The sequence below is a fragment of the Platalea leucorodia genome (genome assembly GCF_965183815.1).
Source record: "Platalea leucorodia genome assembly, chromosome: 8".
Taxonomy (NCBI): Eukaryota; Metazoa; Chordata; class Aves; order Pelecaniformes; family Threskiornithidae; genus Platalea; species Platalea leucorodia.
This window is the reverse complement of record NC_138830.1, coordinates 36,240,732-36,258,324: the sequence shown is the minus strand read 5'-3', so window position 1 is coordinate 36,258,324 and position 17,593 is coordinate 36,240,732. Positions and strand designations below refer to the sequence as shown.

Below are 17,593 nucleotides of genomic sequence, written 5' to 3'. Positions count from 1 at the left end.
GAAGAGACCTGTGCTGACATCTCTGTGCCTTGCCCTTCATCCTCGTACAGTGAGGGCGTCTGGAAGATGCTGCATGTCGGGATGGACGTTTGTAACAAGAATTGAATCTAGCTTTCCCTAGTTTCCTTTATAAGCTCCATTAACATGGTCTTGCTCTCTGTCTGCAGAGGTTTTCTGTAGAGAGAATTCTGTGTGTAATCAGCTATTTAAAAGGATTTGGTTCTTAATACAACCAAATGCATGTATTTGCCTTGCAAAGCGTTTCACACTGAAGGTGGCAGAAGGGAAAAAGGTACCAAAACTGCCCCTCTGTTGCTAGAATTGTCTTGTGTGTTTTTTTTTTTTTTTTTTTTTTTTTCTTTTTGAGTGGTCAGCCAAAAAAGTATTTTGTAACAAGAGTCTGGACTCTTGAATCAGCGATGCTTGGCAAGTACAGTTCTCCTCACTGTGTGAAGCTTCTTTCTACAACTGTTGGAAGGCTGCAGAACAAGTGTAGTTGTGCAACCTTTGTTTGTAACTTTTAGAAGAGTCCTTTCATCTGAACCCTCCTGCTTCTCTCCACCTTAGTTGTTACTGGCTGAACAGCTGAGATGGTTACAGGTAGAATTAGAGAGGAGGAGAGAGGAAAAGTTCTCTTCTGAGTGATTCTACTTTTATGGTTAGATTGCTAAAACATGAGCAGTCTTTGAAAGTTCCTCCATAGCCTAGAATAATTTATGGAGAGATGCAGTTCTTCTGTTCCCTTAGTGAACTTAATTTGGACTTAAAATGTTTGCTGGAAGATCTCTGCATTGTGTGGTTGATTTAGAGCCAGAATTTTTGTTTTTATTTTGATTATTTATAGGATCTGAGGGATTTTTTTTAATGTATGCTCTTAAAAGTTGTAGTTGTGACTGAGTAAATTAAGAGGCGTTGTTGACAAATAGCTTAATAAAGATATTTCCCTCTCAAATTAAAGAGAAGTTATTGACAAGTAGCTTAATATCTTCAGGGTTCTTTATGAAGATCAGCCTTGCTTTTCCTGCTGATGGGTTTTGTTATTCTATATTCTTGAGTGAAAATAAACCTATTTCTGTATAATCCACCCTGGCAGCTTTACTGCCTGGTGGTGCTTAGCTTGGGAGAATGGAGTCTTCAGGCTTTTGCTTGCTTTCTGAATCACAGCAGTATATTCTCGCTCCTTCCTGCATTTAATTACAATTTCACTTCTCGTTTTGGGTCTGTTTTGATCCTTGAGCTCCAATGGGAGCCTGGAACAAAAGTGGGGAATTTCCTTCTGGTGGCAGGGGTGTTTGTTTCCTTTTTCTTGTCTGTGGGTGACTTGCTTTGACCAGCCAGCCCAAATCGCAGCGCTACCTGAGGTCTGCGTTGGGTCCTCGGCCCCTTGGAGTGATAATTTGGCTTGGCTCCACAAATGCATTGTTTTGTTTTCTCCTTCCTATGTTTCACAGGCTGAAGAAGAGAAGAGTGGGAAGAAGCTTCAGGAGAAACCAAAAGAGTCTGAGAAGCCAAAAGATTCAGGAAAAGTGACAATCACCAAAGTGTTTGATTTCGCTGGTGAGGAAGTCAGGTAAGCTGGCAGATGTAATGTGTCTGCTGAGGGCTCGGAGCAAACTGGGTGCTGCTCTTCTGCTGGCAGGCTGGTGATGTGCTGTGAAGCACGATGTATCTTCTCCTTTTTCCTTTAAGCTTTTTTTTATCATCCTCAGGTGAGGCATGATATCAGACCTCAAGGAAAATGAGGTGAAGATTTTTCTGTCTGAGGGCTGCAGAGTGTCCTTATATGCAGACCTCAGTCTTTGCTCAACTTCAAAATATGCCTGTAAATTCACTTAGGCTTCCCCATCTGGACAGTGTTAAAATGGTTGGCAAAGCTTCCCGGTGGCACTGCCACTGTGAAGGTTGAGACAGAGAGAGAACTGTTGATGGCCCCTCAAGGATGACAGTAATGCGTTTAATTCCTTCAGTCTAGTCCAAGCCCTGTGCTGGGGGCTGGCACTTTCCCTGGTGATGTGCGCAATCCACTACAACAAAGATCTGCAGACAGTAAGAGGTGTTTTGCTGAATGGACTAATAGCTGTGTGCTTTTACCTTTGAAACTGCTGCAACACAGGTGATGGGCTAGGTAAAATCATTCTTTAGGCAGAGTTTGGCTTGCAAGATGCCTCTCGGGATGCACTGCAAAAAGGGGCAGGCGTTTTATAAATGCGTAAGACCAGAACTGAGGGGCCTGGGTGAACCCACTTGAAATCTGAATGCACTGTGACCTTGTGATTATTACCATGGTGTATTTTTTTTTTAATACGTATCTGTAAACCTGCTTTTGTCAGATGAGCATTTCGCCTCTATTTTATGTGACAGCAGAGGGCAGCAGTTCCCAACAATAACACCCACGCTGCCTAAGTCTGGAGGAGGAAGCAGAGAGCGGGGGCTTCCGCTGCTCTTGCTTTTCATGTCAGCACTGCTGCTGAGCTGTTTGAAAAATCTGAGAGAGCCATGAGTCATAGTAGCGACTTCCCTATTTCCCTGCACAATCCAGGCTGGAGGAATACCCTTCATTCACTGATGAAACAGCAAAGAACTGTACCACTGCAGCTTTTCTGAGAGAGAGTATCTGTCATACCCTTTCCACAAAGGAAAGACTAAGGTTTGCCTGTGGACAGATAAAAATCTGTAGCAGAATTACAGACAGAAATTTTGTTGTCTGATGCACACTCCTGTCCTCAGCCGCCAGCCTGTTTGTCCCCGATTTTCCTGTTGTTTTTTTTTTTTTTTCTGGTTCAAATGCGATGTCCTGCCAGATGAGAATGGATGAAGCTATAGGATCTCAGGGCTGTCATACAAAAGCCGTGTTGGGCTCTGACGTATCATCAGGTGGCATACGGCAGCACTGCATTCCTGGTGCTTTGGGGTTGCATGAAATCGACATGCAATCTTATTTGGAGTCTGGACACGTCCACCTGTGTGTTGTAGGTGAGTGTCATGTCCTAACATGAGCATAGAAGTGTATCACTTAAAGGAGGGGGTTGATTTACAGGGAAGCTTGCCTTGTAGGCATACTTCAGAACATGAGTCTTCCACTTGTGGAAAGGAATTTTTTTTGTGTGCAATATTTTTGTGAGTTAAGACTCGTTAAAGTAGGGAGTTAGTAAAAATGTCTGGCCTTGAAGCTTTTTGTTTACGTGTCTCTATGAAAAGAAGCCCCAGATAATTATGATTTAAGCATAGAATTACAAAGGTGTTGGTCTGATTCTGGCATTCTAGATTTTGCATGGTGGTTACAGATTAGCTTTACCAGTGCTGCTCTTGCTTTTGTTGGTAATATTAGTTGGAGGGGTTGGGGAAACTTTCTCTGTCCTTCAAAAAGTCGCTTGTCTTACGTGAACAGAACTTGTTCAGGGCTCCTAAGATGCTGAGTTTGTGCTTTTGACATCAGTATCTTATCTGTAGTTGTTTTAATAGCTATAGCAAGTAAAGTTTCCAAGTTAGATAAAGGCATATTTTTCTGCACGAGTTGCTTTTCTAGTGTCCTTTGTACCGCTCAGTGCTGATTGTTTCCCTTGGGGAACTGCAAAGGAATCAATACAAGTTTCTACTAATTTTTAATCAAATAGGCAAAAGCTGGAGCCTGGATGACTGTGAGACTGTAATCCTGCAAACCACCAAGGCTAATGTTTTTCATTTACAGCAGCTGTTGTATCAACAGGTTACAGAGCCAGCAACAGAAAGTTTGCAGCGAGGTCTGGAGGACTGTTTTCTGCTGGTGCCAGAGTTACAACATGCTGCTTTCTTTAGCTCTTTGGTAACAGCAAAATCCTTCAATGTTTTTTGCCCCCTTGATTTTTGTGATAATCAAAGCTGAAGCTTTTGTGTTGTTTGCTACATCTTGCATCTCTAAATGTTAACCACGCTGTTAGCTGTGGGTAGGATATAAGGAGTTATCACTGCTTACAGCTTCTGGTACTTTCCTGTAACGGTGGTAGGTGAGGGCCAGAGGGCTGCTTTTTCTTTAGAAAGCCGGAGGTTGTCTTTGCACGACCCTAAGGTCTGCAAATGCTCTGAATACCAAATGCTGACTTCCTTGCCTGGGGAAGCAGCTGGCAAATTGTTGGTTACAAAGGCCAACACACGGTAGTTGTGTGTGTGCGTTTCTGGACTGAAAGAACTGAAATGAGAGAGCTGTCTCTGTTGCTTTCCTTTCTAAATGGTTTGAGGCTACTTCTGAGTGTTGTTCTTTTGAAAGCTTGAGAAGAATGTAGATCAGTATTTAAGCACTGATAGATTCAGGGCACAAATTTCTACAGTCTGCTCACTGAAACTCTTAACAGAAGATCATTTAGCCCTGATCTCATGTTGCAGAACAATTTATTTTCTCCTGTAACAAGACAGTATAATCTCTCTTGCACGGTTGGAGTAGCAGAAGTCTCTTGACAGAAATGTCCAGCTATAGCTACAGGGCTATAATAGAATAGTGAAAGACCTTCCTCTTTAAGCTGTCAACTCCCCTATAGGTTATTGTTGCACTTAATATCCATTTTGATTAGTCTGTGCTTGTATCAGTTGCTAATGCTGAACTGTAGGTTCAGGGTATTACAGATTACCAAATAAAGAATTAAATTTAATGGCTTTTAATTTTATAAAATACAGGATTTAGTATTACCTTGTAAAACCAAAGCTGTTGAATCCTGGAACTAGAAACAATCTTTAACTGATTTCTGTGTTTTCCAGTTGTGGCTGTTCTGTCTGCTCTTCCTTCCTCCCTGGTGTTAAATAGATTAGGAGCAGCAGGTGACTGTCACCCAAAGAGCTGTAACTGTGGGCAGTGGGAGCAATTTGCAAAGATAGTTCAGCATCAAAATGGAAGTTCGAGTCATTTCTCACTGGCAGAAGAGATTGAAGCCCCTTTGAAGCCTCTGGTTTATGAACTTGCCTCACGATGCAGGACGTGCAGTTGCATTAATAGGGAATTGCATCCCTGGTGCCACGGTTTATCTGTTGCAAAATGTAGTTGCTGTATGATGAGGCTTGTTTTCTCTTTGGCAGTCCAGACTACTTTGACCCTTGGCTTTCTTTAAGCTGCTGCTGTGCTCAGTGTATCAAAAATGGTTCTTCTGTGCTCCTTCCATGAAAGTCAACTTTGTGTCCATCCGGGAGTGCAGCAGAATGCAGCTCACGTACATGGAGCTGGCCCAGCCCCGTGGTGTCATTCGCAGTCAGCGTAACAGCGTGTGAGGGAAGAGCAAAGTTGGGTCATTGAATGCTAGCAGGAGTAGATTCTAGTTTCAGACATCTTCTGTGTACCTTCATTTGGCCTGTGGGAGGCAAAATGAAGTTGAGAGGAGTAATGGTGTCTGGCTTGGGTGCTAATTCAGGAATAGGAGGCCTGTGTTCGACACCCTGCTTTGCTCATACATCGCAAATTCCAAGTAAAGGACTCAAAACTAGAAGCTTTGTATTCCTGTGCGTATGTGCTTTGTTCGTGTGGTTTAAATTCAGAGCTTTATGCACTCAGGTTATTTTTCTGGTGGGGATGCTTTCCTGGTATCGCAGAGTTGCTGTGCTGTACTGATAGTGTTGTGTTGTGCTGGCAAAACTGTGGCTTGTGCTGCTTCAGTGACCCTTAGCCACTTCCCCGTGTGCGTGAACAAATCAGCCAAGCCAAAGCAAGGCCGTATCAGGGCTCCACTCTCCATCTGTCACTGAGGAGAGCCCTGCTCTTTTCCTGAAATCTGGCAAGGCGTTCCTGTCACGGCTCCCTATACTTTCCCACAAGGCTGTCTTCTCCAGGAGTGCCAGTTTTGGGGATCCAGAAGGACTCCCAGCAGGCTGGGCGATGGCCTCAGACCTCTGCACTGTGGTCCCTTCCTGCCCAGTCCTCACCATTGGTAGGTAGCAAATAGCTAACTTCTCAGAGGCTTGGTGGCAAATAGCTAACTTCGTGGAGGCAATTGCTCCTGACCCCTGGAGGACTTGTGGGTTAGAATTTGCGTTAACCCTTGAGCCTTTTTCTTGAGTGTCTTCGCTGTGCTTGCATGCTCTGAACCTGTTTCTTTCAGCACTCTCGGATGTCTGGCAGGTGTTCCTGTGATGCAAGTAATTCTTGGCTTCTTGCCACATCTGGGGCCAGAATTGTCATGCAGGCTGCATGGCCGCTGGCAGCATAGAATCGTTAAGGTTGGAAAAGACCCTTAAGATCATCGAGTCCAACGGTTAACCTATCGCTGCCAAGTCCACCACTAAACCATGTCCCTAAGCACCACGTCTACCCTTCTTTTAAATACCTCCAGGGATGGGGACTCAACCACTTCCCTGGGCAGCCTGTTCCAATGCCTGACTACCCTTTTGGTGAAGAAGTATTTCCTAATATCCAACCTAAACTTCCCCTGGCACAGCTTGAGGCCGTATGCAGCTTGAGGCCTCATGCTGGGCCTGGATCCATGTTGAAATGTTTCAAGAAGAGGTTTCGAGATCTTCTCTCCATGTCTGCAGTGTGAGCTCCCTTCTGCTGTCTAGATGCTGGGATAAGCGAGTGCAAAGATCCAGCTGGTACTTTCTTGCACGCTGCGTGTCTTTCTGCTGCTGAGCAGCTGATAAGTGCTGAAGGCATCATTCTTACTGCTATGTCAGAAATTGCCAGACCACAGAGCCCTAAACCTGAAGCATTTACAGCCAAGGAGCTGTGGGTTTACTGTGGGACCTTGCCTAACAGGTCAATGTTTGGCCAGTGAACTCTTTGGTTACTTTCATATTTGAAGGCTGAGCAGATGGGTGAGATTTTGCTGAGTTTGACTGAAGGTCATCTTTTCAGGTTGAGCTTGGTAATCTTTATCTGTTTCTGAAGTGCCTGTTTCCCGATTAATTCAGGCTGCTTCTGAAAGTGTTCTTCAGTGTTTGCCTGATTAAAGCTTACTGTTGCTTTGAAACTTGGTGCTGGAATGCCCATGTTTGGTGGGGCAGCAAGGCCTTTGCAGTGCTCCCACTGGGAGAGCTCTCAGCTTAAATTCCCAGCCGTGAAAATCACCTGACTTATGGCGGTCTTTTTTTCTTGCTCCAAGGGACAGATGATGACCCAATTCCACGGATATTGTTTGCTTTTTCAGATTGCTTTTAGGTGGATTTTAATAAGGCATTTAGTCCAGAGGTATATACAAAGGAGCAGAAAGCTCTCTGATGGGTTTGAAGTCCTTGAAGACTTTACAGATGTAAAGAGGGAAAATCCTTAGCTTTCTTACAGAACTTTCTGTCCGTGCATCTCAAAGCACTTTTTAAAGAAATGTTGTTATTCCCCATTTGGGAATATGAAAAGTGAGGCATGCTGGAGTTGGTGACATCCACTGATTCACTGGGGCTCCTGGATCTTGTGGCTCAGGATCCCCAGGGATCCAAGCTTCACTCGTGCGTTGCATGTACCAGATCAAACTAGGAAGGGCCAGTGCCAAATGTACTGGTTAATAAGCAGCGTCGTGCTGAGTATGCGACTTGCTGCCGGATACAACGAATACTTAAAAGTTCACATAGTTCTGTAGAAGGAGCTGGGCAAACTCATGTCAGAAAAATTTGTCTGGGCTGTTGTACGTGAGACATGAACTCCATCTCTGGATAAGGGGTCCCTGCCATTGACTCTTGTAGGAGACTGCATTTGTGACTTAGAATAGCCTCTGGTCTACCGCAATATGACTGCTTTTCTTTGTGTGTCCACCGTGCTGTGAGGAAACAAGTTGTGCTGGCTGTGTGTGCTGAGCAGGGTTGAGAGGCAGCTTGTATTCTAGGTTAGGGAAGATGATGGTTCACGGTGCGGCTGTTGCCTTTTAAAAGCAAAATACAAAGCTTTAAAGAGGTACATAAAGTATCTCATTAATAATCAAATAGTTATAAACTTTAAATCGTTGTAGTAATTACTGGGGTTTATACTGGCTGAGGTTGATATTTCATGTGCCACAGTGGAAGTGTGGGGTGAAAGAGAACCTGACTTTCGTCTGTTAATGTTTGTAAATGGTTATCATCTAGGATGTGCCTGGAAAAAAACCCTCATTACTCATTCTGTGTTGCTGCTTCATGGGTTTTCGGCCTACCTTAAGGATTCAAGAAAAAAAAGATTATTCAGAGGAGATTGTTCTTAAGTTGGACCTTAAGTTGGATCAGTGAGTTTTGGTGGTGAAATTCATGACCTTTTGAGCAGGAGAAGCAAAGGTGAAGTGAGGTGGCTGAGGGCAGGTTCTTGTCAGGAGGCTTGCCTGTGCTAATAAAAGCCCTTTCTCTGCCAATAGCGTGGATCTCCTTTGCACAAGAATGCCATTGACAGCGGGATTTGTGCGGGCAGGGCTACAGGCCGTGTCCAAAGTGGTTTTCTTGGTGTCCCCCGGAGTCCTCAAGGTCAACATAGCCTTTAACTTAGGCCTGGTTGAGTGGGGTGGTGAGGTCTGAGCCCAGTCTGTGGTGTTAGCTGGGCTGCTGGACTCCTCATCTTGGTGAGCTACTCGGGAGAGCAGTGCAGAGCGGGTTGAGGACTGATTTATTCCCTTGTGGCAAGGAGAAGTGCTGAGCTGTGCGCAGCAGAGCTGAGGTTATAACTCAGTTCTCTGCAGTTGTATAGTGCTGCTTCTTGGGGATTTCTTGATGCTGCCTCTCATTACTGAAATACTGTTTTTCTTTTTTTAATCTTAGCTCATCTGTGTGCTTGATGGATAGAGGAATGGCACCTGTGTCCTAGACTGCTTACTGTTTCTAACCCCAGATCTGCAGTCCTCTTCCAGAGCTTCAGGCCCTTGATCCCGACCTTTTTCAGGAGAGGGCAGGTGGAAATGGCTGCAGGAGAAGCAGATCAGACATCTGAGAAAAGCCCAAGCTTTCCAAAGTCCTTGTCCAGCCTCTGATTTCCTTCTCAGTGGCTGTGATGTCCTCTCTGCTCCTTACATGACAACTGAGACCAACCAAATGTGACAAAGTTGGGAAACAAAGGGGGTGTAAGCCAAGGAGTTTGAGAGACTACCACCTATTTTATTGCTTTGCTGTGAAGACAATTAAGGTAGCTGTCTGAGTAATAGCTGCTGCTTCTGCTTCTTCCTGGCAAGCATTGAGCAGGAGTGGGGAGAATGCTGAGGCTGATAGAGTTAATGTATTTCAAGGGGAAGGGGAAAAAAGAGCAGGGAATTTACTCCCACAAGTCTCAAGATCTAGAGCTGGCACAGAGAGCAATTTTAAAAATGTGTAATTGTCCATCTGTGTTCTTGCTCTGTGGTCTCAGCATGGCTCAGTCAGATGTGTTAGGCTAATTAGCACTGAGAGAACATGTAGTACCATTAACTCTCTCCTTACCGCGTGATGCTTTTCAGGAAACTCAGCGGATGAATAATAGCAAGGGGTTGGCAGCACGCTCACACTTCTTGCTGGGTGTGAATCTTGGTCATTTGTTCATGTGGTCATGGGGTTTTGCACAATGCTGAGTGAAGGACAGTTGCTTTTAAAATCAGAAGAAAGATCAGTAGTTCGGGTGTGCATCTCTTACTGATGTTGTAGGTAGTGTGGTGCGTGTCAGATCAAGGCTGATATGTGTGTGACGCGTTCCATATGTGCTTTTTTTTTTTTTTTTTTTTTTGCAGAAGCCTTTGCTGTATTGCTTATACATGTGAGTGAGAAGGCAGGTGAGCATTACCAGAGTGTGTGTCCCGAAGCCTTATATTTGGAAAGCCCTCCCTTTTTTCCCAGTGGATAGCAAGTGATACACAGCTTCCACCAGATGAGGTAGACGGGTGTTGTCAGATTAGATATGGAAGGCAATGAGCTGAATGAATAGGGTCAGACGAAGAAACCACTCATTGTAGTTTGGTGTGCTTTTTGCAATGGCTTTGACTACAGTAGCAAGGAAGTGTTAGGAAAAGTTAGACAAATGAATTTCAGTAGCCCCTTGAAAAGCCACTCCAAAGTCCAGCCTCTCTGAGGACTTTGTTTCGTGTTGATGACCAGTGATGCTAGATGTTCATAGGGTTTTATCCTTAGTCCTCCTTGGCTAAGGCGTTCTAGAGAAATGTATTCTAGCCACTTTCCAGTGACAGACCTCTTCATCAGTGAAGCTTGCACAGTGCAAAAACCTTGGCTTTTAAGATTTTTCCAGAAATTTAATCTGAGCAGTAGGAGCATGGGGATGATGCCTTGGTACCATAAGACAAATCAAACCACCCAGAATTACATGGAATATCAATGTGACTGCCTTTTAGAGGTGGCAGTCTAAAAAGTGACAGGTTGCTTTTCTACAAACAAGCACCAAAATGCTGATCTTGGCATAATGGAGTGTAGGGCAGCAGCCTGTTCCTGTCCTTATGCTGTTGTTATTCTTAGAGGTCAGAGCATGCCTCGGTTATCCACAGTTTATATTGGCTTTTTCCAATTTAAAAAACAGCCTTTTTTTTTTTTTTTTTTTGGAAGCCAGTAAGTGAAAATATGTTACCTTTCAAAAGATGCTTAACAATGAAAGGGTCTCCTCGGGGGCACGTTTTGATAACCTTTCCTCTGTGTGCATCCATTCCCTGATGCTTCAGAATTTCCTTGGGGAATCCTACCGTTGTACAACGCTGATTGGCACGATGGTGGCCCAGAGATGAGGTCGTTAAGTGTGAGCAGGAGCTATGTTGTGTGCTGGTTCACTCGCTAGGCATTTGCCTTTCTCAAAGGCAGCTGCAGAAATTAAAACTTCATAAACAGTGTGACAAACCTAGCCAGAACTCTAAGCCAGAGCACTTGCTTCTAAAGTAAATCACGTTATGGTCTGCTTAATGTGCTTTGAGAAGGGGAACGGCCTAGTGAACAGCTCCTATTCAGGATTTTCATTAGTAGATGTGCAGATGAGGCTTCTGCTTAGATGGGGAAACTGAAGCACAGAGAGGCTGCGACTTGCAAAGCGTTGCACAGTAGTGCCAGCTTTTTCCAGTGCGTGGTTTTTTTTCCATGCTAACTCCTGTCTTCCTTTATGTTACCATGCTTTTGAAAATCCCAAGGTGACTAAGCAGATGTCCACCTGAAAGTCATCTTATGCTTCTAATATGGCTTGATGCTTTTAAGGAACTAATTGACATGTGCTGGTTTCATTTGTGCATTTTTGCTGGTAATCAGTGTGATGAAAAAGAAGGCTCAGCTGGGATCCCCAAAGGTGGGAGGAGTCTCAAAGCATCTCTGAAATGATGGCTTGACCTCCGGATTAACTTGGGCATTTCTAGGGCTTTCAAACCTGTAGTATCTGGGCGCTGCATCAGCTTTGGGAACTGGATGACCAACTGCGTTCTCCCATTTTCAGATTCTTCCAAGTGTTTTCTGCCTGTGTTGTGTGTAGTTAGTGTGGAAATACTTAAGAAAAAATCCCACCCTTCCCCAGTAGGTAAGGGAGGAGACATTGTTTCTGTACCTGGCTCTCAGACAATTTCCTGACTTTTAAGAATCTGGAAACAGAAGGTGCTTAGTGACCTTTTCAGGTCTCACAGGGGCACTTTTGCTATTAGTAAGAGGATCTTTTGTCCTTCTGTTCATGCCTTCATCGCAGGGGCCTCAGATCCAGTCCCAGCATTTTGCTGCTTGCCATGTTTCCCTTGCCTCCAAGCTGCTGTCTCATTCCTGACACCTCCAGGCTCAGAAAGGGGCTTTTGATGTCTGGCGAGACGCTGGCAGAGCCTGCTTTGCAGCCCTTGGGCCTGGGTTTCCCCTGCCGGAAAGTGCAGCTTGTGAGATGGATTTTTTTTTTTTTTTTTTTTTTGTAAGTAAGAGATTGTGAAGCAGGAGGGTTTCTGTGTTAGCCCGAAGGGAAGGCAAAGCTGCTCACTGCCTTACTATCTCATTAACACATTACAAACTGAGTCAAGCTTAGTCTGGCCTTTTCCCCATGGGGATGCTTCTGCTTTGTGGTGTGTGTTGGCTCCTGTTGTGATCTGTGTAACCTTTGTGTCCAGTGTTCGTAGCTGTAAGTGAATCTTGAACCACTGGCTCTTGAGACCTATAATACTCCTTCCCTCAGCAAGAGAAGAGATCTGTAATGCTAACACTGCACTGCTTTGCAGGAGTTGTGGGGTTGCGGGGATCTATCTTGCTTTCGGTGTACTTGCAAGTCGTGGTTAACAGGATCAGAGGACTGTCACAGTCCCATGTACAGCAGCTCTTATCTGTTCACCTGGATTGCTCAAATCAGAGGTGTGTTCCATAATTTAAAGTTCATTCTTTTGGGAGGTACAAATAAAAGCAATGGGATGCCTCAAAGACTGAAATGCAAACTGCATGTCGAGATTTTGGGCTGGCCAAGGGAACAGTTATCCAAAGAAGCAAGCAGAGACCTGATGCTTGGAGATACTTAAAACTGGGGTGGGTAAGGCTCCAGTCAACAGGGAGGTGAAGCCTTGTGCCCTGGCTGTGGGTCAGCTACTCCAGAGAGCCGTGTTTGATGTGCTCTACCTATTACAAGCCGCAGTGTGAGCTCGGTAGCTGGAGTGCCACTTCCCTTTGGATTTAGAGAGCCTCTTGCAGAAGCAGCAAGCAGAAGCCCAAAAGGGACCTGACAGCCTGGACAGCATCCATGCAGCACTATCCGTATGTTTTCTTTGTCTGTCACAGGGTCTTTGTCATACAGGAGATGATGGAAAATCAGTTGTTTCCTTCAAGGCTTATGAGGTTAGGATGTGGATGTCAAAGCACTTCTTATGCATTAGTGATGTTAAAATACGTTCATATCTGCTTGTTTTCAGATGAAGTGGTTTGAGATGCAGCCTGGGCTGACTGCTTGGATAGCAGCACACACCTGCTGCGAGGAGCAGCACCAGGCAGGCAGCTTGGCCCTTGCCTGACTCCAGGAGAGCTCTGGTCAGATTTGTTTCTTTTTAAAAAACAGCCAGCAGCTTCTGTGCAGATAGGCAGCCCACAGAATTATCAGTCACTCCAGCCTGGTCTTGTCTGTGTTGCTTCAGGGAATAGGCTCAGTTTCCCAGGGAACAGCTTCTCCCACCTGGTTTGAAGAGGAAGGTTTAGAGAATGTTGTTTTTTTTTTCTGAAAGGGAGAAAACTAATGTTTTACTTTGAAATTAGAAGAGTAGTAGGGACCTATTAATTTTAGCTCTTTTTGCTTCACACCAGGTAATCCAGCATAAAATAAATACATACCCAGTGTGCAGGCAAATGTGGCCTGGAGGTTCAGTTGTGCGAGGACTTAATCCTCTCCTGGAAGGTGCTGAACATGTGCACTCCTGCAGCTTCATGATCTTACAGGCTGGAGCACCTGCCTCTCGTACAGTGCATCTATCTGTGGAAGGCACCCAGAACATGGCAACTCAAGCACAAGAGTTCACCAAAAAAATATTCAGACAAAATATTCCTCTTGGCTCATAAGGGATTAGTATTTTACAAACCCTTGTAGATGAGTATTGCTTGCTGCTCAAGTGATCATTCCAGAAGGCTGGAGGACTACTTAATGAGGCTAGACACAGATGGGGAATATTGAAAAAGGATAATTAGCCTCATTTCCCACCCCCCCTTGGTCCGTGATTCCCCAGAGCTAACAACATTAAGATTGTGTGGAAAGTTTTATAATTGTCAGGCCTAAACTGGGGCATGTTTCCCAAGTGAGGACAGTGTGTCCTGAGTACGAGTGGTAAAGAGCTGGTGTTTTTCAGGGCTTCCACTCTTGCTCTCCCATTTTCAGCATGGAGGTCAGGGCAGATGGTACCTTTGTGCTGCTGTGATTAGGGATCTTAACTATTTTCTCAGCTCCAAGTCCCCTTATACCCAAATGCCAATGTGTGCTTTCTCAGCCTCATGTGCATCAGGTGTTCCGATTAGGAGAATGCAGTTGTGTTGAGCCACCTGGGGGTAAGTTGGAGGGATTTTGGCACTTGGGATGCATAAGGTTGCTATTACACAGCAGACTATGGACAGATGCTGCAAACCTTCTTGATCCAGCTGTTTGTCTTTCCCAGCTTCCCCTATCCTGCCTCTGAGACCCTGCCTCCTTTTCCTCTCCTTGCAAGGATGTGGCTTGCAGGGCACCTTGCTGCTCGCTGCTGAGCTGGGCACTTCCCTGACACAGTGCACCCTTGGCATCCCTTGTGCTAGTTCTGTTTCTTGCAAACAGGACTGGATTCAGCTGTGCTACAGTAGAGGCACCTGACCACTACACTGGGGTGAGTCCTGGGGGGTGGCTGTTGTGCTGTGCCATGGTAGCAGGAGTGGGATGACATGACGGATTGGGACCCTCCTCTTCCCACCTACAGAATGCAGGAGAAAAGCTGGTGTATTAGATTTGCTCTGCCACTGAACTGAAGCATGAAAATTTGTTTTTTAAGCCCCTTTTGCAGATTAGCTGGAGCTGTGTGAATGTGGTGCTCATTTTAGCCTGTATTCCTCCTTCCTTTTAGCTGCTTATGTGGCTAAGGGGACTGCTGGGAGCAGATCAAACACTTGTTCTTAAATTAGGATGCTACAGTTCAGTCCTGTATATAAGTGCTCTGTGGAACAACTTCTGGGACAGCCCATGACAGCATGTGGGTTGTCTTCATGTGGTTTGGTGTCCAGCATATGTAACTGGGGCCTCTTCCATGCACATAGGTTGCAGCAGTTCAGTTAGTAAACGTAAAGGGAAGGGTGACAAGTTCTTCAGTGGAAGTTGGAAGTAATGTACCCACAGCTGGGCATCAAAACAGCAGGCTGGGTGGGTATTGGTATGCGTAAATGCTTGGGTACCACTTTGAGCTTGGTTTAGAGATGAAGGGTCCTAAGGAGGGCACCTGTAAGTGTTAGAGGCACTTAGTGATCTAGTTTCTAGCATGTTTTCCATTAATAACTTTGAAATATGGAAGCCCTTTCTGTTTTACAGTTGCACAACACCTTGTACAGTAGCATCATCTGTGCTACCAGACTCCAGCATGGTCCAAAAATTAATAACTGTTCTGTGTTTTGGAAGTCTTATTATGCAATTTAATAGCATAGCAGCATAATGAAATCTTTATGGGGAAGTGATGAGAGTGAGTGGTTTTGTATGTGAATTACAGGGTCTGCAAGTGGGCGAGACACTAGCTACTTGTTTTATTGCTGACAATATACTTATTTTCATGTTTATTCCTGGATTACAATGTGTGAATAGCATCCCAGTAAACAGTCAGGCAAATAGTTATTTATCAAGTATTTAAAAGTGAAAGGTCTTGTAATTTTCCTTAGTAATGACTGTGATTTCTTCCAGCTGGATTAATGGCTCCCATTTCTCCCCATGAAGAACAAGAAGTGTTTTGGTTTCTACATGGAGAGTTATTGTCTCTCATAATAACACAGACCAGAGGATTTTTTTCCTTCCTGGCCTGGGATCTGGGAAAGGTTGAAATGTGCATAACCTGAATTAATACCTTGTAAAGCCCTTTAATATTCTTTCTTTTGTCATTCCTGTTGGAGTGGTGCAGGAGTCGCTGCTGGCATCAGCCCAGCAGCAGCCTGCCTCAGAGCTGCTTTTGTTTCAGTTTGAGGCAATCACTGGGTCTTGTGATGGAATCGCCTTGAAAGGACACTTTTAATTACGTTTGACACATTCCTCTGTCCCCAGCTGGGCAGTCCTGGTGGAACAGGTTGCCCACAGCTTTGCAGCTCTGTCTCTACAGCAGGCAACTTCAAAAATATACTCTAGAGCAGCTGCTGGCGGGCCAAAGGGGGCAAAAAAAAACCTGAACAAAGTGTTGTATTCTGTGCCCAGCCACTGCTGCTGGTACCCTGCGGTGGTGGAGGAAGCAAGTATCAAAGCGTAAGTAATCCCTTGGTAGCAACCCGTCTCGTGCCCCTGGATAGATAGCAAAGCAATTTTTTTGCTGCTGAACTGACTGTCATTGAGGGGCTATGCCAGACCCTCCCTGTGCATCGTGTTGAGGGGCCTCAGCAGGTGAGGTTTCTCCTTTCTCGCCCTTTCTGGGATTGACCCTCTTCTTGCTCCGAGAGCTGTGACTTGTAGCGCCAGTCCAACCAACGGCATGCTAATTTTGTCAGATGGCAGGCTGGCAAATCCCTGGAGCCATTTTTCAGGTGCATCTGAGCTTCGTGCCTTCCTTTACCTCGACTGGTGGGATGGACATCAATCAGTTTTTGTCTCTGGGTTGGAGAAGGCTGAGGGTACTCATGAGGTTAAGACCACGGGGCCCTATGTCGAGATCGTAGCTCTGCCACAGGCTTTGAAGACCTGCTCCCCATTGTGCACGTCCAGATCCTGTCAGGTATTTAATTGCCGGATTCCTGTAGGTTTATGGGAGCTGAACTGAGCTGTCATCTCTTAGCGCAACGAGCAGAGTTAATGGCAAGGCATGCTTTCTGTGACCTATGCTTCCTTCCCCAACCCCTGCCTCCTCTTGGTCCTATACTCTTCAAGTCCCACAAGCGTGCAGGGTTTAACAGTTGGGATCTAACCCAGGAGCAGGTCCTGTGGCTGTGCCGAGGCCCCCGCAGAGGTTGTTGGGGGGGGTTTTTTGTGTTTTTTTTGTTTGTTTGTTTTGTTTTGTTTTTTTTTCCCAGGGCATGTGGTTACTGTGCTATGCCTCTGAAATTCTTGAGTGCTTGGGGTCTGCCTGAAGTTTCTCATGGCGGCTCGCGCGCTTCCTGCGCACCGGGGGCGGACCCTGATGGCACGAGAGAGCAGGGGGTGACGGGAGGAGGGGGACCATGCCGGGAGCTAGCACCGCAGCGTGCACGAGAAATGGCGCTGCTCCGCATCCGCAGCTGGGCAGGGGACGGAACCAGCTCTTTGGATGCTGTGTTTAAAAATAAATAGGCTGTGTGATTGTATTTATCTGAACCTGGTGCTTGTGGCTGGGGGGCTCTGTGGAGAGTTCTGGCTAATTGCTGCATGAAGACACTGAGTTTATTCTGTCGAAGGAAATTCATGGACGTAGAGTAACCTTTGGCATATGACTGCTGCATGACATGACCGCCGTTGCCAAGGGCTGTGACTGGATGGTGTGTTTGGGATGTCCTAAATTGTGATGATGCTGTAGCAAGGCTTTTGTTCCTTCCTGAACTGCTTTTTCCCTTTTCCCACCCCACCCCTTTCCAATCTAATCAGCAAGCACTTCTAAATATTCATAATGTGGGATTTGTACCTATCCGCATGACTGCCACCAGTTTGAAAAGCATGTGACAATGCAGGGGGGGAAACAGGGTTAATCTCCTGTACTGGCAGAACAAGGACGAGCAGGAGGTGTTCAGCACAAGAATTTATTCTTATTTCTGAACATGCCTTTTCCACTGTATTTGCTGTCTGGGAAGACGGAGGAAGAACAATTTCCCTTCCCTAACCACTTCTTCAGATGCTGATTCACTGTCAGGACAGGGACGTGTGCGCACTGGTTGTGTGCAAGTGGGATTTCAGGGCCTTGATGCCTCCGGGCTTAACAAGTAACTCCACAGCGCTTTCCTTGCCGCCACCTCAGCAGCAACCCAGCTGGGTTTGCAGGTCCTTGGGTTTCTCCATGTCCATCAGCCAGTTTCTACATGGAAGTTGCAGGGTCAGGTTGGTGGGTAGGAGGCAAGCAGCGATTATCCTGGCTTGTAACCAGGGCAGATCCTCTGACCAACGAGGCTTTCAGCCTCTCGTTGGCAC

General features: G+C 45.6%; 1 protein-coding gene across 3 annotated transcripts in view; it reads left to right on the top strand.

Moving 5' to 3' along the window:
- CFDP1 (craniofacial development protein 1) overlaps positions 1-17,593 on the top strand; it is a 68,005-nt gene that overhangs the window by 1,603 nt on the left and 48,809 nt on the right. For all 3 annotated transcript variants that reach the window (XR_014229079.1, XM_082320602.1, XM_082320603.1), the window contains exon 4: positions 1,452-1,570. Coding sequence is in view for 2 of the 3 variants with exons in the window: in XM_082320602.1 (XP_082176728.1) it covers positions 1,452-1,570 (119 nt within the window). In the remaining variant the exon portion in view is untranslated. The remainder of the gene's footprint in view (positions 1-1,451; positions 1,571-17,593) is intronic.